General features: G+C 47.4%; 1 protein-coding gene across 4 annotated transcripts; it reads left to right on the plus strand.

Moving 5' to 3' along the window:
- The first annotated feature begins 274 nt into the window (after positions 1 to 274).
- On the plus strand, positions 275 to 19,121 carry TMOD1 (tropomodulin 1). Of its 4 annotated transcripts, XM_069880882.1 has the most exons (10): positions 275 to 438; positions 2,370 to 2,526; positions 7,094 to 7,213; positions 10,507 to 10,596; positions 11,074 to 11,204; positions 12,785 to 12,892; positions 14,301 to 14,444; positions 15,063 to 15,207; positions 16,629 to 16,688; positions 17,442 to 19,121. In XM_069880882.1, the coding sequence occupies exons 1-9, from the start codon at positions 319 to 321 to the stop codon at positions 16,661 to 16,663; spliced, it is 1,050 nt and encodes a 349-aa protein (XP_069736983.1). In that variant the 5' UTR covers positions 275 to 318; the 3' UTR covers positions 16,664 to 16,688; positions 17,442 to 19,121. The 4 variants fall into 4 exon arrangements, with proteins under 4 accessions (XP_069736983.1, XP_069736981.1, XP_069736979.1 ...); XM_069880880.1 differs by lacking the exon at positions 16,629 to 16,688; XM_069880878.1 differs by lacking the exon at positions 17,442 to 19,121 and having other exon boundaries at positions 16,263 to 16,688.
- Positions 19,122 to 19,182: the final 61 nt, after the last annotated feature.

Here is a 19,182-nt window from a genome sequence, read left to right on the forward strand (position 1 = left end):
CCAGCCAGTGTCTCATGCAAAGCGCTTCCTCAGTGCTGCCCTGTGAGTCTGCGACAGGACAATGTGCTGCTGGGGTTGTGCCGCTGTCACGACCACAGTTACTTGCATGTAGGGTATGAGCAGGCAGGCCTGGGCAATCTGACCTGGCTTTGAAGTCAGCCAAGCTTTAAGCATAAATCTCCTGCAACCCTGTGGTATTCAGCATTCTCTGTCCAGCTGGGCTGCAGTGTCCCGTTTCATGTGTTCACTGTCATGCCTCTTGTTTTCATTTCAGATCCTGTTTCGGCGTAAAACTGAGATTCACAAGACTCCTCTAAGATGTCTTACAGAAAGGAGCTAGAAAAATACCGAGACCTCGATGAAGACAAGATCCTTGGAGCTCTGACAGAGGAGGAGCTCAGGAAGTTAGAGAATGAACTGGAAGAGCTGGATCCTGATGTAAGTAATTTTTACACGAGGTCTGCTGGGTGGTAAGTCTCAGTAGCTGTGGGGGAATGGCGCTGTGTTAGTAGTCTGTATTTAAGTGGGATCCTTTGCAGAGCCTCTGCTCAGTGCAAGGATGGAAGACAGTGATGACAAATAAGCACTTTTGCCATCACAAACACAGGCTACACATGGGACATTGTTTCTGTGATATTCCCCTGCCGTTGCCATGGTGTGTGTGCTCGGATGTGATGAGCACTGTGATTCGCAGCACTGATGTGCATTGCTGCTGGTGCAGGGCAGGAAACCTGCAGAATCTGAATCTCTGCTTCTGATCAGGCCACCTTGAAGGGAGTGTTTTGGGGTTTGTGTATTGTTTGGTTTTTTTTCATAGCAAGTTTCAGATGGTTTGTATTTTCCTCCATTTAGGTGGAAGTCCAATTCCAGAGTTTCACAAAATGTGACAGTTACCTTTTAGCAACCTCCCAACTTCTGTAGGAGCTGCTCATGCGCAAACACTGGCCGTGCTGGTGCCAAGCAATGCAGGTCTCTTGGAGGCAGTGTTGTCCTGTAGCCGTATCAGGGGATGTGCAGGGCCAACTGGCTCTGGCAGGCCTCTGGATTATGGCAGCGTTGGATGATGAGGCCAGGCACTGCCAAGGGAAAAATCGTTCCTGCGACATGCACTTAGTGTTTCTGGGGGAAATGATGGGCAGTGTAGAATGCACCATCAGTATCTTTAATTGCAACACAGGAAAATAATTAAGATCTGGCAGGCTAGCTCCTAGGATTAAGCGGTTGGCTGATGGGCTGATTACAGCTGCCTGAGAAAACAAGAGAGCCAGGCAATGTTCTGTTAAGGATGCAGAAAGATAAAATAATTGACAACATCTGTAAGCACAGGAACCCAAGCACAGGAGTTAAAGCATGAAGATTGCATAGTCACCTCTCACAGCATGAAGCCTGAGGACAGAGGCTGTTCCCTGTGCCTCCATGCTCATGGATTAGCAGTTCTTCTCTGTTGCCCTCCAAGGCTCCCCAAGTCTAATTGCTTCCTATTAATTATTTTCCTTCTCAGCCTTTTCACAGATACACATTTAAATTATAATTAATTACTTTTGTTAGGCAGGCATGGAAAAATCACCTTAGCTGTCTTAAAAAGTAAATGTTGACTTGTATCCAGCAAAGCTGTAAAGAACATGCTTAGTGTCAAATCTGAGAATAGTCTTACTGCATTAAGGCTGTTCTATATTTAAATATAAGCAGGTGCTTACGTGCCGTATGTGTCACGCACAAAGCAGCTTCCCATGGTAGCTCAGGGGACTGAATAACAAGGAGGAAGTTTGAAAACAGGCTGAGGTTTGCAGGAGTTGTGTTCTGCAATGGTGCGACCTTCTCTGTGAGTCGCTGCCTGTAGTTTTGTGATAGATCATGAAAAGCAGAAGAGATCACTGCAGCTCTCTGGTCTGCTCTGTGAAAGATCATGGGGTTTCCCTGAACTCGTTGTTGGGACATGTGGGGCATGTGTGCACCCAGACAGACACATGTAGGGAGGATAAGATAGATTGAGTTTAGCAGCTAGATTCTAGCGTTCTGACTATTGCAAAGAGGCAGCAGAAATGTTGAGGGTGTGGGAAGAGGCTGGTAGGAGAAAGAGACAGAGGGCCCCCAGACAAAGGGTTGTAGCTGCTATTGTAAAGAAACATCCACTTGGCAACACAGATCTTGTAGTGGAGCCAGCATTTGAAACTGGAGGTGAGGAACAAGCATGTCATGTCTTAGATGATGTGGGAGTCATTGGGGTTGTATGGAGATAACCTTTGACACAAAGTGAAGCAAATTGTCCACCAATGTGGACTAAAGTGCAACAAGGAAAATAGGGGAGAGTGTTTGCATGGGGATTGCCGCCTGCAGGAATAACCCACGTTTCTCCCCTCTGTGCCTAGAATGCATTGCTGCCAGCAGGGCTCAGGCAGCGGGATCAGACACAAAAGCCACCAACTGGCCCATTCAAAAGGGAGGAACTCATGGCCCACCTAGAAAAGCAGGCGAAGGATGTTAAAGACAGAGAAGACTTGGTTCCTTTCACAGGTGAAAAGAGAGGTATGGTCACCCTTCGTGCCACGCTGAATGTGTCATGATGAAGTTACGGCGGGTGCACAGCAGAAAGGTCAGGTCTTACTTGCATTGTTAAGCACGACTTCATTTTGATACCACTGAAGTGGTGGATACTCTCTCTCTGCTGTCTAGCTGCAGCCCAGGCTGGCTAATAAACTGGTGTCTGCCCAAGAGGTCCGTGTGCTTGTGGATTTGGGTACTAGCTGATATGTTGTTAAGTGATGGACAGAGGCTATACCACTGCACAGCCTCTTTCCGTCCTCATCCTGCTGCACCTGTATCAAGCCCTGGGGAGGATAGCATCTAGTGTCCTCTCTTGTTCCTCCTCTACCCTGTCCTGCTGTGAGCTCTGCAGGCTGTGCTCTATTTTCCTGCTGCCTTTCATATTCCATCCCTGTGCTCTGAACTTACATCTTGATATAGAGAAACTCCACAGCTCCCGTCATCTGTGATGATCCCAACAGCTGCTTCCTAGTCTTCATCACCTCTTGGCAACCCCAGCCTCATTTCCTAGTCTCCTGCAGCATACATGTTTCTGTTTTCCTGCACTATACTCTGTGATGGCTGCTGCATCCCTGCTTTGTGTAGCCCTGGGGCCCGTGAGCAAGGGGCTTGCTCTTCCTCTCCTCTTTCCTCTGCTTCTGGCACCTCTTCCTGGTCTGCTGGGACATATCTGCAGGCGCACACTCTCCTGGGTGGAAAACTGGTTGGATGGCCGGGCCCAGAGAGTGGTGGGAAAGGGTGTGAAATCCAGCTGGAGGCCAGTGACAAGTGGGGTTCCCCAGGGCTCAGTGCTGGGTCCAGCCCTGTTCAATGTCTTCATCAATGATCTGGATGAAGGCATCGAGTGCACCCTTAGCAAGTTTGCGGACGACACTAAGCTGGGTGGAAGTGTCGATCTGCTGGAGGGTAGGGAGGCTCTGCAAAGGGATCTGAACAGGCTGGACCGCTGGGCAGAGTCCAATGGCATGAGGTTTAACAAGGCCAAATACCGGGTCCTGCACTTGGGGCACAACAACCCTGCGCAGTGCTACAGACTAGGAGAAGTCTGTCTAGAAAGCTGCCTGGAGGAGAGGGACCTGGGTGTGTTGGTTGACAACTGACTGAATATGAGCCAGCAGTGTGCCCAGGTGGCCAAGAAGGCCAATGGCATCTTGGCTTGGATCAGAAACGGCGTGACCAGCAGGTCCAGGGAGGTTATCCTCCCTCTGTACTCGGCACTGGTGAGACCGCTCCTCGAATACTGTGTTCAGTTCTGGGCCCCTCACCATAAGAAGGATGTTGAGGCTCTGGAACGAGTCCAGAGAAGAGCAACAAAGCTGGTGAGGGGGCTGGAGAACAGGCCTTATGAGGAGCAGCTGAGAGAGCTGGGGTTGTTTAGCCTGGAGAAGAGGAGGCTGAGGGGTGACCTCATTGCTCTCTACAACTACCTGAAAGGAGGTTGTAGAGAGGAGGGTGCTGGCCTCTTCTTCCAGGTGACAGGGGACAGGACAAGAGGGAATGGCCTCAAGCTCCACCAGGGGAGGTTTAGGCTAGACGTTAGGAAAAAATTCTTTACAGAAAGGGTCATTGGGCACTGGAACAGGCTGCCCAGGGAGGTGGTTGAGTCACCTTCCCTGGAGGTGTTTAAGGCACGGGTGGATGAGGTGCTGAGGGATATGGTTTAGTGTTTGATGGGAACGGTTGGACTCGATGATCCGGTGGGTCTCTTCCAACCTGGTTATTCTGTGATTCTGTGATTCTGTGATATCCCGTTATTCAAAGGACTTTGCTGCACTGTTAGCACTCTGAGTCTAATGTGGGATGTGGTCTGGTCTGTTCTTATGTCTGGGTTCCTGGAGCCTTTCAGCAGCTTTTTTTCTGCTGTTGTGTCTCCCTCTGTGCCATGGTCCTCCTGCAGCAGTAGATTTGGTTGTAGGCTCTTCTCACTACTGGTTGCCTCACATCAGAAATGAAGTGCATGAAAATGTGGGCACATCAGCCTGTTTCCTAGTTGAGATTGGATCTTTCTCAAAGCTGCTTCCTTACTGATCCACATGTTAAATCTGTCCATTTAATAAAACTTGAGGTGGTATTTTTAGAAAAAAAAAAAGAAAAAAAGAAAAAGAGAAAAAGAGAAAAAGAGAAAAAGAGAAAAGTTTCTTCCTTTAAAAAAGTAAATGAAAAGAGTAAATGGAGTGCTCTCAGGAAGAGCGATTTAGCAACTTCAAACATACCACAGCCCAGCACTCCTACCTGCCCCTGGCTAGCCGAGCAGGTAGTAGCAGTGCTCCACAGCAGACAAAAGGATTGCCGGCATTTTGAATCTTCAGCTTCTGGTCTAAGCCGATCGTATTTCAATGTGATGTGATCTCAAACACATTAAACATATTTTCTCTTGTAACATGCTGTTGAGTGAAGACACTACTTAACATTGACTGTGAGCCAGACGTGGTAAATTACATATTCACAGTTGCAGCAGAGCTGGAAATAAATCACTACGTCTGCAGTTTGGAGGGTGATTTAATAGTTTGCCATGGAAGGTGCTCTCCCTGGCCCTGCTGCTGAACAGGGTCAGGGTTGGTGTGTGTATACATGCTGTGTTATGAGATACAATGCTGTGTTTGCATGCACCATTTAATTTAAAGTTGAAACTTGTAGTAAAGCATGAGTGAGATATGAAACTCTCTAAAATTAAACCCCAGAAGTTTCGATGACACTGAGATGTCAAAAGGTGTGATGGCAGAATTAACTTTGTCCTGTTTTCCCTGTTCCCTGCTAAACTGACCAAATGGTGTGTACAGTTTGCTGAGCCGTGTGTCTGGAGGGACAACGGTTCCAGGTCTCTGCAACAAGCCAGAGCTGAGGGGTCCAGCCCTCCCCAGACCCTCTGCCACAGTGTCCAGAAGCTGCCTGGCCATGCAGGCACACATGACACTGCCTATTTTTGCGAGAGCAGCTGTGTCCCAGGAGGCAGATTCCTGCCCTCTTTGTCAGGGCGCAGGCAGGAGATAGGCCGTTTTGCAAAAGGCTGTTTATAGCAGCCTCCATTTCATACTGGGGGAGCCCGAAGCACAGTTGCTTCTTCCCTAAGGCTAAATTTAGCCTCTTCTGTTTCTGCACATCCCTGAGCAGTAGGATCTTTGTTTCTCCCCTTTGGTGCTGCTGACTCTAGTTTCAGAGCAGGGACAAAAATAGTCCTGGCTGGCATGCCAGTTTGAGAGCTTTGCACTCACTATCTCTCTGCAGTGATCCTGGACTATTTCAGGGGAAGGGACGGCTCTGAAATGCTCCAGGTTCCCTCCTCCTCCTGCCCCATGACAGCTCTGGGTTTACCCAACAGACTGCTCCCTGACATAGTCTGTTAAAACACCTTGAACCGCTCTCTTTTCTTAGGGGGCCAGGGCATTCAAAAGTAGGTGTCCTACTGTGAAATCTCAGACCTGACCTGTTCGGCCTTCACAGAGATCTGCCCACCTGTTAGCAGTGTGAGCAGTTAGGAGCTGGGAGCAGTCATGTGCTGCCGTGAGCCCTGTCCGCTGCCCCACACCTGCTGGGAACACTCCCTGGGACATAGCCTGGATCACTGCAGGCTCCAGCAGAGAAAGGGTCATCCTGCAAGGCAATCGTCCTGGGTGATGGGATAGGGGACTGCCAGGGAGCCCACAGCGTTCACAGCTGGGCTGGAGCTGCATCACTGGCTGCACAGCCCCTTGTCCACACTGAGCATGGGGAACCGGCATCCCCGACTAGGAAAAGGCCACAAGTGAGCAGGTGAGGCTGCAGCTTTGCGCTGCCACCTGTACTTGTTGCATTGCACCTCCAACTTGTAGGGGTAAGGTCTCTTCCTTGCTCTGTTGCTGCCCTGGGAGATGGAGCGTGGAGGTCTTCGTCTGGCACACTCTCTGTGTCTCTCCTCACTGCTCTACTCTCCTCTGCAGCAACATCGAGCCAGACCAGCTGCCCCAAGCTTGCTCCTTCTTGCATCCCGTGTGATCGGTGGACCACTGAGTGCTATCCCTGCCTGCTGCCAGATCCCCCTCCACCACCTCCTTTCCAGCTTCTTTTGACTAATGTGCCATCTGCTCTGCCACCGTGCATTTGGAGCTAGCAGCAGGAGCTGTCTCTGTGGCAGGAGCCGAGTCCTGCACAGTGCTGGATCTGGGCCACTGGCCTGTCTTCGTCTGTGTGAGTGCTGGCAAATCTCCACCCTTTTTATGCAGCCTTCAAAGAAGTGAAGTCCTACAGGGTCAGGCCATGCACGGCTTTCTGAGTGCTGTGCAAATGTACCCCTGGGCTTTTGCAGGTGCAGCTCTCTGTGCTGGTGAAAGAGTCCAGCTCTGCAGCTGCAGGTGTCTGGCAGGCGCCTCCTGCCTCCTGCTCGCCTTGCAGCAGGTCTTGGACCAAACTGATGGGAAGGGATTTGGTGTCCCCTCTGATTTTTCTCTAGGTCCTTGTGCTCCCTCTGTCCTTTCCACTGTGTGATTCTCACCCCACAGAAATGCATCTGCACGGCTAGTTATGAAACAGGTGTTACAGCTATACTGAGAGTGACCTCACTTTGTGTTTATAGGAAAAGCTTGGATACCCAAGCAGAAGCCAATGGATCCTGTTTTGGAAAGTGTGACTCTGGAGCCGGAACTGGAAGAAGCCCTTGCTAATGCTTCTGATGCAGAGCTCTGTGACATTGCTGGTAAAATAGTTTCACGTGAATTGGGAGTTCAAGTTGTTTGACTGTTGGTTTCTTTTTGTTTGTTCTTTTGTGGGAAATGAGCTATTGAGCTTTTTTCTTGCTGTTTATCTGAATGCTGTCTGTTTTGACAGGACTTATTTCATTGTTAAAAAAGAAGTGCATATTTAAAAATGCTTTAAGCCATGTGATTTAACTAGAAGCATGGACCAAAGCTGAGGAGGGAGAAGAAGGATTTATCAAGGGAACGGTGTGTGCTGTTTGATCTCTTCTCCTGTCGCTGCCACTGGATCTTGCAGCCTGCAGCCTATCAGGCTCAGGAGCACAGATTTCTTCAAGCCAAACTTGAAGGAAACAATCAAACAGACCCAGTAAGAACATGGATTTCTTGTGCAATCTATTAAAGGAGCTGTGAGGTCAGAGCAGTCTTTCAGTGGATGCTCAGGGCTGTTGTTCATTAAACAGCTTGTCCAACACATTTTAAAGCTATGGATTTCTTGTGATTTGTGCCATTGGTTTTGTGAGTGTTAGCTCAGTGTTAGCTCAGCTCCAGCATTAAAAGACTGGTGTACTTCATGATGACTGAGAATGGATTGGAAAGCATAGCGAGCTGGAGACGGGGACAGAGCAACTGCAGGTGCTGCTTGAGCCCTGACAATTTGCTCTTCACCAGGTTAAACAAACCCCATGCAAGCTGAGAGGAAAATGTATAATCCCTATCTGATTTTTTTTTGCCTCCATGCTGGGTAGGTTCAAGCAGTGTCCCAGTGCTGCTTTTCAGGCAGTGTTCTCTGAGTTCAGACAGCCCCCAGCTCCCCCAAACCTCCTTACTCTGCCACTTTGAAAGTGATAACATTGGTATCTTTCTGAAGCCAGTAGCATGATCTTAGCTGTGTGACTGGAACGGAATATACCTCGGCCAAAGGAGCGTGTGAACACTCCCTTGGTGCTTTATTATGTTCCGATGTCCCCTGCTGGCCTAGCAGTTGATGAATGTTTCAGTGCGACTGGCTGCTTCTTCCAGGTCTGTCTCCTTCAGACTTTCATACTCCCTAGCAGTATCCTCCTTGCAAGAAGTCTGTAAGACACCCTGTAAAACAACCACACCACTAGACATCTACAAATGTCGTGTTCTGGCTTAGAAATGTGTTTCTGCATTGAGTCTTCCAGCACATGTACTGAGGCCAAGCACTGCATCACTGGGTTTTGCTTTTTTACTATACTCCTAGAGTCCTGTAAAGCCCTATCCTATAAAATCTGACTTTCTAAATTCCAGATCTGTGCAGCAGTTATTTTCGCAGAGAAATGCTGGTGAGTGCAGCTTGCTCTGCAGTTGTTGGGTGAAAACACTTGAAGTGGCAGCAGGAGAACTAATGTGTTACAAGCTGTGCTGAAATCTCAATATTGACAGCGATGGCACTGCTTTTCCAGGTTTGCTAAGTCTGAAACAGCTCCTCCCTGTTCAGCAGGGCTCATTGTCAGCCATGATGTACTGGATCCCTGTCAGATAACTCTCGTGGGTAGTTCCCAACAAATCCTGAAAGGGCTCTTGTGCCTTTGTTTAGCTGGGGGAGGCAGAATTGGGATGCCTTCATTCTGCTTGAGTTCATTTGGATAATGCACATTAAGCCTCAGACTTACAAACAGTAGGTGCCTCTTGTGTGCTAGCACAAACCCTACCCTGAAACCTCGCTTACGTGGGCCTAACAGCGGATCTTTTTCTCTGTCTGCAATCCAGGTAATTCACTTCCCTGACTGGTTGAGAGGTTTTGTTGTCATAGTAAGCTGTGTTTGGGGTGTCTGTGTGTCCCCAGAATGTGAATGACTTTTCCAAGCTGTGTTGCGCTCCTGAAAATTTCAGCTCTAACTACATGGCAGAGAAGAGGGTGGGCTAAAATACAAACGAGCATACTCAGCACTCAGTCTCACTCAAACTTTCAGCTGGAGATGGCTTGACTCCATGCCATCCAGCCCGGGATGTGCTGGGGGTCCGCAGGGAAGCAGACGGTGGTGTTTGCTGACACCCTTTGCTATCAGCTGTCCTGCCCATGAAACCCAGACCTGGAGTCATGGTGAGCTGACACCCTAATAGATGCCATTCATCTGATAATCTTCTCCTGCTGGTCCTAGCCCTTCTTGCCCAGAGCACTGAGCAAATAGTGATGAACTGGTGCCAACCAAGCATAAGAGGAGCAGCTTATGGGAAAGTGAAATGGTTTGTGGTCACATGGTTGAATTTTAGGGGAGATTTGCCCTTTATTTACTTTAACTCTGTCCAGCTAAAGGTCAAAATTTGTTCAAATGTGCCTGTAACAAGTATTCACGTGTCTGCATTTTTCTTTAGAAAGTCGTATAGTTATGTTTTTTTAAAAAGTTGATTAAAAAAAAAACCGGTTTCTTTTCAAACATGAACTTTCTGTGAGTAGGAGGGTTATTTTTACAAACAGAATCTTTGCCCAAATGTTTCTAAGCCATTGCCTTCCCACTGCTCATTTGCAGTTGGCAAGAACGTCAGCAGATCCCCCTAGGCATGTTTCAGTGCACATTTGCATATTGGTTTTGCAGTCATGAACCTGAGATACACAAATCGGCAGAAGTTTGGGGTTTAGGCTCTTATGGTCTTTGAATTTTGTCTTTAACGTCACTTTTCTGCATTGTGACCAAGCGAGCAGAGCTTTAGCTTCTCGCAAGGTCAGCTTCAGAGTGTACTAAGTTTAATTCAAAGCACATCACCATCACCACTTGTTGTTGAGTAAAAACATGATGTGCCTTGCCACATTTCAGACAACAGCCATCTCGTATGTTGCTGCCTGAGCTTTGGTTCTGCATGGGGCAAAGCTCATCTCAAAAACCGGTCTGTCGCAGTGTGTGGCACATGTCCAGGTGAGCAAGGATGATGAGGATGCATAGGTGCCTGCTGGACTGGACCTGTTAGACTAGATTCCACCAATGACGTTTTCTTGTGTTTTATTCTTTTCCTCTCGCTGATTTTGTGTGATGCTGAATCAAGTCAGCTACTGGGAAGCCTTGGCTGTTTGTCTCTTTGTTGTCTGCAAAATGATGTTCCGCTTCTCCTCTGAATCATGCTACCTTAGAATAAACAAAGGGGCACATTTGAGCCTTGTTGTGTATTTATGACAGCTGGGGGTCTTTGTTCCACCTTTGTATGTTGTTCTGAGTTTGCACAGGGAGAGGGAATGCACTATAGACCCTTATCCCAGGCAGCGTGGCACGGACGTCTTTTTCTGGCTTTGGAGCCTGTGATAACTCTAGTCTTATCCTTTCTTTTTCTGTAGCCATCCTTGGCATGCACACCCTGATGAGTAACCAGCAGTACTATGGAGCACTAGGGAGCAGCACCATTGTGAACAAAGAAGGGCTCAACAGTAAGTGATTTAGAGTGTTAGCAGGCTGCAGTGGTTGGCTTTGAAGCTGCTAGCAGAGGCAAAGCCGGAGCTGATTCTAGGCTGAAGGTTGGAGACGTGACTGAGCAGCCTGTGATTGCTGGGGCTGTCCACTGTGCATCCGCTACTGCCCTGGTGCCACCTGGGAGGTAGCACAGCCCAGGGAACAGCTCCATGCAGGCAGCATGCCCTCTGTCACCCAGTTTTGGACCCCGAGGGCAGGTAGCAGCTGGGACCGTCTGTCCTGTGCTGGTTGGCCCCACTGCCGGGCAGCAGTTCCAGATGCATGTGAGCGTAGGGGGAGTAGATGAGTGCTTGCTCAGTCTCTCATCTTGCATCTGTTTGTCTGGTCATGCTTCCTTCTCCCAACAATATTTCTGGAAGAGGAGAAACACACTCAAAGCGAACATGCTGCTGCTCAGGGAGCTCTTGGTTTCGTTTATCTTGCTTCATTTTCAGGTGTGATTAAACCCACACAGTACAAACCGGTTCCCGATGAGGAACCGAACTCAACAGATGTGGAGGAAACTCTGAAAAGAATACAAAGCAATGATCCTGACCTTGAGGAAGTCAACCTTAACAATATTATGGTATGTGCTTCTTTTTACTCTCCTCTCTTAATAACGGGGTGTTATTTGATACACAGAAGGCAGAGAACCAGTCTGTTTTGTTGTGCAGAGTAATACTGTTAACACTGTGTGTAGCCAGACAAGAAATACCAAGGCTTCCCATCACTGTTTTGGGCAACAGGGGTTGTTAAGTGCTGTGGGACAACAGTGTGGGGTTGGTAACTGGAGGACTCCTGGAGATGCCTGGAAGAGCAGTGCTGTGTTGAGGGTGGTTTGAGAACCTCATCTCCAGCCTGTTCGGTTAAAGGTGTTCTAGGTTGCTTTAATAGTTTAATCAGGCGGATTTGTTGGAGGGGCTTTTTATTTAAGATTAAATGGTGGGAGGAAAAAGGCTTCACAATCCTGATACTTGCCATGAAAATATGAAGAATCCTCCCTTCTTACAGGTAGCTTTGTCCATCTCCCACCTATGCCTTCTATGGAATGCCTTTACTTCTCATAGAATGCAAATCAGGACACAGCACCACTTCTTATATTGTTTCTGGGACACATAAATGTACTAAAAACTGCAGTTTCCATCTGCCAGGACCCTCATCCCATGGATGACATGTTCAGATAGCAAGAACATGGTTGACTGCATAAGCACATTAGAAACACTTGTTCCCTTCTACCTGCACATTTCTATGATGAAAAGATTTTTACTTTAATGTATTTGATTCTGGCTAGTGACCCTGAATGTCCGTTGAGGACACCAGGCTGAGGATCTGGCAGGCAGTCACTTTTTTTACATGTTGGACTCATGATTTTGGGACACAGTTTGGAGAACTGGGGAGCTGCAGTGGAGACAGTGAGATACTGGGCTCTGTGTTGTAGCTTTTGCAGGTAGCTTTGGCTATAGATGATTCCATGTGGTGAGATCCAAATGGTGTGTTAAAGTTCAAAGATGAGGATACCACTTAAAATTTTAGACAGATGAAAATTTGTGCATCTGAAAAGGATGCCTAAAGTGCTTCATAAGTGAAAAACAACTCGTGTTGTAGGAGCTGAGAATAAACAGCATGGATTTATTTTCTGGACTGAGACCTAGCATGGCAAACATTAGCTTGGAAGATGTTGTATAAATCAGTCAGAGGTATCTGTGGTTTGTACTACAAGATCATTTCAGGTCTTTCTGCATTAGGCTCTGTAGGTGGAAATTTTCCTGAACATGACGTAACTGTTGCTCAATGCTGTCATTCATATTAAAATGCACAGGAGCAGTGCTTTGTGGGCTCGTGGATCCTACTTACATACATCCCCACAACGCCTGCGTTCATAAGTAGCTGAGTTACTGAGCAATTAAATCAAACAGCAGACACTGTAGCTTCAAATCAAGGCAGTGAGCTATCAGCAGAGTGGGAAGAAGACATTGCCATGCTCCTTGGGCCGCGCTAAATATAGCAAGAGAACTTGTAAAAGCATTGATCAACTCCTTCCTGTATTACTTTAGTGCATTTGGTGGTTTGATTTTGTTAAGAAAGTCTCATTTAATAATAAATGTATCACATATTCCTTCATATGGATGATAGTCTAAGGCAGGTTTTCTGCATTTCTTTTCACAGAATATTCCCATACCAACTTTAAAAGCTTTTGCAGAAGCACTGAAAAATAACACCTATGTGAAGAAGTTCAGTATAGTTGGGACACGGAGCAATGATCCTGTTGCTTTCGTAAGTACTATTGGCTCATGATAAAGTTGTGACAGGAGCTGTTCTTGGGTGAGGCATTTTCAGAGTTACCGACTGACTGCTTTTGCGCCTTATGGTGGTTTGGCACGTTCTGCACCTCTGGCGTTTAGTGCAGGTGCTTCAGCTTCAAGGGCTCTAGCGAAAGCAAGCGACAGACAGGTTTTAGTTCCTTTCCTTCCTTTTTCAGCTGTGGATATTTCAGGACACAGTCTTTTAATTCCATTCAGTCCAATATTTGTCCTCAAGGTTCTCCTGGAAAAGGAGCAGGAGACAGGACCTGACTTCCTGGTGGCATTTTGTAAAAGCAGTTTGTCTCTCACTGTTTATACTGCACCAGGGCTATCTTGTGTGCTTCTGTTGGTGCAAAGCTGCACACTGCTGTGTGTAAACCTGTCCTTTCCCTTGCACATGGCTGCTCTGGCTCCCTTTCCTGTATACCTTTGTGCAAACTTGTGCAGGACTCTGTTCTGTGTGTGATAAAGGGTCTGTCTAGCTGTTGCCGAGCAGTCTAAATATCAGTAGGGATGCAGAGAGGTGCTGAGCGTTCTGCCTGGGCCTTGTGCTCCATTCCAGGCTGCATCCTTGCACACTCCTCCAGCACCACTGCAGCCAGTTTTAACTCTTCTTCACACAGGCCACCCCTACCTGCCCCCAGACACACACATGCACACCAGTTTCCTCTTAGAAAAATAACTTCTTTTGCTGGGTGAGTACTGCCCTTACATTACTTCAGGCACTCTGGACTGGGGAGAAAGCCTGTGCAGGCAGTACTGGTGCTGTTTGAGGGCCTGTGGGCCCCTGTGCGGGGCTAGGGGAGCCGTGGAGCGGAGCGCTGCGTGAGTGGGTGCAGGGCAGCCCTACCACTAGGGCACCACCTTCTGTTTTGTGGCATAGACAGGTCCCTCCCATGGAGCTTGTGAAATGAGATCATCAGATCAAGTTGAGGGGGCTGGGAGTGTGCCAGTCCGCTTCTGGTCCTCCCCGCTGAGGGAAGCCGAAGCGATCAGTATGGTTGTGATGTCACTTGGGAGGATGTCTTGTACATGGAGAATCCCTTGCTGTTTGACAGATGCTCCTTTGTCTGCCTGCTGTGGTGGGAAGCATCTCAGCCCTGTGCAGAAGGAGCAGTACAGGCAGGGAGCTGATCAGCTGAGAGGCAGGGCTGATGCTGGCCATGTGAGGTTTTGCTGTGGCCTCCAGCATACTCCCATTCAAGAATACTCTTGCAACAGGGGAAAACTACCTTCACCCTCCAGGGAGTTCTCCCGTCTGTTGGCAGTGAAACCGCCCAGCCTGCAGTGTCCTCTGAAGGTGAGGGATGTTGAACGCCTGCTGCTCTGGGGAGCTCTGCCCCTGGCTACCAGCTCTGACCACACACCTCTGCCTACAGGCACTGGCAGAAATGCTGAAGGTCAATAACACACTGAAGAGCCTGAACGTGGAATCAAACTTCATATCTGGGTCAGGAATCTTGGCTGTCGTCGAAGCACTCCAGGGCAACACATCACTTGTCGAGCTGCGCATCGACAACCAGGTGAAGAGCATGTGAGCTGCAGCTCTGAGCAAGCGAAGGTGCCCTGATAGTGGTGTGGGTGGTCAAGGTGGAGGGGGCGTCAGCCTGCAACCACTGCCATGTTGCTTTGGAGATATTTCAGTCCCTGGTTTCTGCTGCAGTTCCTAGGCAGCATCTGGTACTGCCTGCTGTAATTAACAAAAGCTGTGGCAGTGCAAGCAGCTTTCTATGTTCCTGGAGCTGCCCTTGAGAGCAGTGAGGCACCTGTCAAATATTTTGCCTTCCTCTGAGCCCTTGTGGGAACTTTAATAATAATGCCTGTTTAGTAAAACTCATCTTTTCACTGCAATGCAGGGGAAAGAGAAGGACAGCCCTAGATTGTGCAGTGGCGCGGATGCTGTGTCACATTTAGCTCCCCCAGAAACCCAGGGGGTAGTAGAGAAGCAGCTGAGCCGTGGGGAGCTCAGGGACAGCCCTCTGGAAGTTCAAAATCATAGTTTCTCCAGACAAATCAGAAATGCCAAATGGACCAACAGCTCCAAAGAAGGAAGGTGGGGGTGGAGACAGCAGATCTAAGTGCTCGCTCTGAATCACCCTGTGACCTGACCAGCTTGCTTTACTCTTTTCTCTTTTCAAAAGAGCCAGCCCTTGGGCAACAAAGTAGAAATGGAAATCGCAAACATGTTGGAAAAAAACACGTCCCTGCTGAAGTTTGGGTACCATTTCACTCAGCAGGGGCCGCGGCTCCGTGCCTCGAATGCCATGATGAGTAACAATGACCTAGGTGAGTCGGGCTGGTCACAAGCCAGGGAGCATGAGAAGATCCTGTGGGCAGTTCCTTCTTGGTGGGAGAAGGGTGGAAGTGTTCACTGGAAGCTTCCAGTGGATGTGCTTGAGTTAGCAACCACCTCAAGTGATCATGCCTTGCCCCTCGAGGAGGAAAGCAGCCTTCACTGACTGGTTCCCTAACACAGGCACTGCTGGTGAGGCAATGGGTTGTGCTCACCTGGAGACACTGGGCAGCTATAAATCCTAGAAGAGTTTTGGCATTAGCAGCAGGTCTTGCTGGGAAGGAGTGAGAGCTGCTAATGTGCTTCAGTACAGTGCGTGATACAGCATATGGCACATGAGTTATGAGCTGCCAGCACTTGTAATTCCTGCCAACTGCTTGTCTTCCTCCCGCTTCATTCCCACTTTAACAAGCAGATGAAAAGTAGTAGAGGTGAACTTTGATGGCAGTGGGACTTGGCCCATCCCCTTCAGCAAAATAAATTGGAAGTGTTTCTACTCAGAGCCATGTAGCTCTGAGTTGTCTTTATACCTTCAATGAAGGGATCAGAAGTGCTAGTGAAGCAAAATGGGGACACGTGTGCAAACTGCAGCAGAGGCTTGTCCACTGCCCGGCTGCAACTGGCTCTAGAGCACTGGAAATCAGTCCAGCAGAGCAGTATCGAATGCAGCTGATGTACCAGCCACAGTGTACTCATTGGCTCCTAACTGCATAGGCAGTGTGGTTACAAACACAACAGCGCCAAACTCCTTTCTGGCAGTGCCAGGCAATAAATCTTGGAAGAACAAGCAGAAGTCTTCAGATTGTCCATTTCATACATTAGGAAGAACCCCTTCCCCGGAAGGCTGGGGGTTTGCAAGACTTGGAGTGACAGAGCCTGGCTGCAAGCAGGAGGTTGGGCTGGAAGCTCCCAGGGACAAGCTGCCACTGCTAGAGCTGCTGCATTCTGCTGCATTCTGCTGCATAAAGCATCTTTATGTGGCTGTCATTTTTAGACAGAAACATGCTGGGTTTAGTTTTTTTTTAAAAAAAGAAGAATCTTACTACAGCTGGTATCATGCCCCTAGGAAGCAGAGCCGTGCAGAGAGGCATGTGCCAGTTCTCCAGTGACCACACAGAATACTCAGTGTTATGGTTCACTGCATATTGATTCTGCCTGCAGCTGCATTCCTGGTTACTACAGAGCTTCCCTGGGAAAGGCCTGCTATTTCCTGTCCTTTGGAACAGAGCAAGTATTTAAATGACTGTGCAACACCTGGGATACAAAGTAATCAGCTGGAAGATTTGCATGGTGTTTTAATTGTTCCTGCTGTAAGGGGAGGAATTCACAACTTGCCTTCCATATAACAGTTGTGCACTTTGCCTCTTTGACCATTAAGCTCTGCATTTTTGTCTGATTCGGTTCTTGTCTGCAGCTCGCATTCATCAGTGTGATGGTCTCTGGCAATAGCATCTTGGCTCCACACATGGACAATGTATAAGTATAGAAAAAAACTTTAATTTCCTCCCTGTCAGCAATAGCTCTCTGCTTGTGCTCCACGCCAGTGCTCTTGCCTACCATCACCTGATGCTATCAGAACTTGGTTTCACTTCTTTTCTCTAAGGTGCTCTACATGAACCAGCTATTAAAGATTTTTACATTCATCCTTGTGAGCTAACTTCTGCACCTTCTTTATACTATCTTTCCCCCCTTTTTCCTCACACACTCTTCTTGGCAAATCATGTAAATCCACCTTAAGAGTAGATATGAGACTGCTTTGACCAAGTTAACCATAATCAGAGGGCTGGAGGCTAAAGGCTTAAGATAATAAATAAGATTATTTTTTTATTTTTTAAATTTAAAATGGCAGTTTAGAAAAACTGGCAAAGAAAGAACCGTGGCGTCTATCTCCTGCTGTGCTTACAGCAGTCAGCATCAGACAATGTTTGCGGCCCAAAGTCAGATTACAAAGACAGACTGTGTGAAATAATTGGCTGTAGAGTAAGGGAGCTAAGGCTCAAAGCAACTTCTGGCCTTAAAAACTCATAGGGGCAGAAACCTCATCTTACCTTCCTTGATTTTAAACTGCATAGGGCTGTGCCTGCTGCTTTTAGCAGGAATTCAGAAGTTCATGCTATCCTGTTTCTTTCCTGGCAGAACGTGCATGTCTCCATTCCCTTCCAAAGCAGGTAAGTCAAGCCACAACTTCCCATTGCCATGACTGACTCCTCTTCCTCTTCTTTTTCAGTGAGAAAAAGAAGACTTGCAGAGCTGAATGGGCCTATTTTTCCCAAGTGTAGAACTGGAGTGTAGTTCCTGGCTATGGAGGTCATTCCTGGGGATATGTACTACACTGTGGAAACCTAAAGGCAATAAGTGCCTTGACACAGTATTTGTGGTGCCTCAGTTCTGTTTTGTGCACTAACAGTTTAACTAGTGGCTGTAGTTGAAGTAGGACTGTTGATGTTTTCCGTAGAGTTGGAAACTATTCAAGCCCATTTTATGCAATCTCAGTTTAGAGTACATCCCAGAGTAAAAGTGACCCTTACTTACCCTGGGACCTAATTTTTCATGAACTTCCTGCACGGTGTTTCATACAGTTAGGATGTGGTATGCATAAGTGAAAGATACAACTGTTCACATGAGTTACAGAGGTGTTAAAAAAATACTTTATTTTTTTTTCCCCCAAATTGATCTCAAGAAACTATAGAGGAGCAACTAGTTTAACAACTACTTCGACGACCTGGAAATATGGCTACTGTCAAGAATTGTGAATTACAATTTTTTACTGACATTTACTGAGTTAATCAGTTGGAGATGCTGTTTCAAATCCATCTGTGTTTCTTCTCCACCCCATGATTAAATGGAACTTAAGGCCACCAGTTATAAAACAGAGTCTCAAAAGCTGAGCAGTTTAGGAAGGGTTAATCTTTTCTTCTATGCATGCCTGAAGAAAACCATTGCCTTTACAGAGGCGATTCAAATCCTAACCCTGCAGAGATGACCCAACTGATCAGAAAAACAGAGCCCTCTATTCTAATCCCCATTCTCTTCAGTTTCCAAATGTTAAAAGTGTGTGTTCACTGGAAACTAGTAAAATTCTCTTTGCTGTTTTGTCTAGAAGACCACGTCCGTTAATTACATTTTGTTCTCCTAGGGATTGTTTATTTTACTGCTGCCCCTAGTGACTGCATAAATGCAGCAATAAATGCTGCGCCCCAGAAAAGCTGTTGGGTGAAATACCTCAATGCTGAACCGACACTGCGTACAATCTGACCACTTTTTCAGAGCCTGCTACCCATCATCCCATACCCACAGGCTTTACAGCTCCCAGACATGCAGTGGATTGCACCCAACGCTATCCCATCCAAAACTCCCGCTATTAATGCGTGTGGGATCCTGCTAGGTAGGAAGTCTTCTGGCAGAAGCACTGCTATACTGAAACCTTATTCATGGTCTGATGACGCGTCCAAGAAAACGTTCTCCATTGTTAGAAATCTGTTAAGAGTGAAGTTTTGCAGCCTTTTACACATATTCCAGCAGAAGCCCCACAGATTTCTTCAGAGTTTGCGTGCAAATGCCACCCATGATTTAGCTCTCAAAGCAGAGAAACACTAAACTTTCAGCAATGTGGGAAACATACTTTTTGCTCTTCAAATCTCAATAAATGCACCAGTGGTGTCAAATAAAATGCTGCACTATAGGTTCTTCCCCTCACCCTGCAAGTTCCATATCAGTAAATCAGAAGAAAAATACTTGAAAACATATTTTAAAAAACTCTGGCAGACAGCCTCTTTCTTCCATACACACTGCAGAGACTTCAAAATGGTCAACTAAATCATAACACAAGAGCCACACAGTTTCAGCTGAGCCATCCAAGCAGGTTTGCATTGTACAGGCCCAGGTCTTCCACTGGCTTCAGAAAAACTTAAATGAATCCTATCCCTGGAAATCCTGATTGTGCTAAGAAACCCAGACGCACAAGGAGA

Source organism: Phaenicophaeus curvirostris, chromosome Z (assembly GCF_032191515.1).
Source record: "Phaenicophaeus curvirostris isolate KB17595 chromosome Z, BPBGC_Pcur_1.0, whole genome shotgun sequence".
Classification (NCBI taxonomy): domain Eukaryota; kingdom Metazoa; phylum Chordata; class Aves; order Cuculiformes; family Cuculidae; genus Phaenicophaeus; species Phaenicophaeus curvirostris.

Bases quoted from the DNA above. Each gene is read 5' to 3' on its own strand.
- TMOD1 (XM_069880878.1), top strand. From the start codon at position 319: ATGTCTTACAGAAAGGAGCTAGAAAAATACCGAGACCTCGATGAAGAC. The intron at 2,527-7,093 runs GTATGGTCACCC...TTGTGTTTATAG, and splicing joins TTTCACAGGTGAAAAGAGAG to GAAAAGCTTGGATACCCAAG. The intron at 7,214-10,506 runs GTAAAATAGTTT...CTTTTTCTGTAG, and splicing joins AGAGCTCTGTGACATTGCTG to CCATCCTTGGCATGCACACC.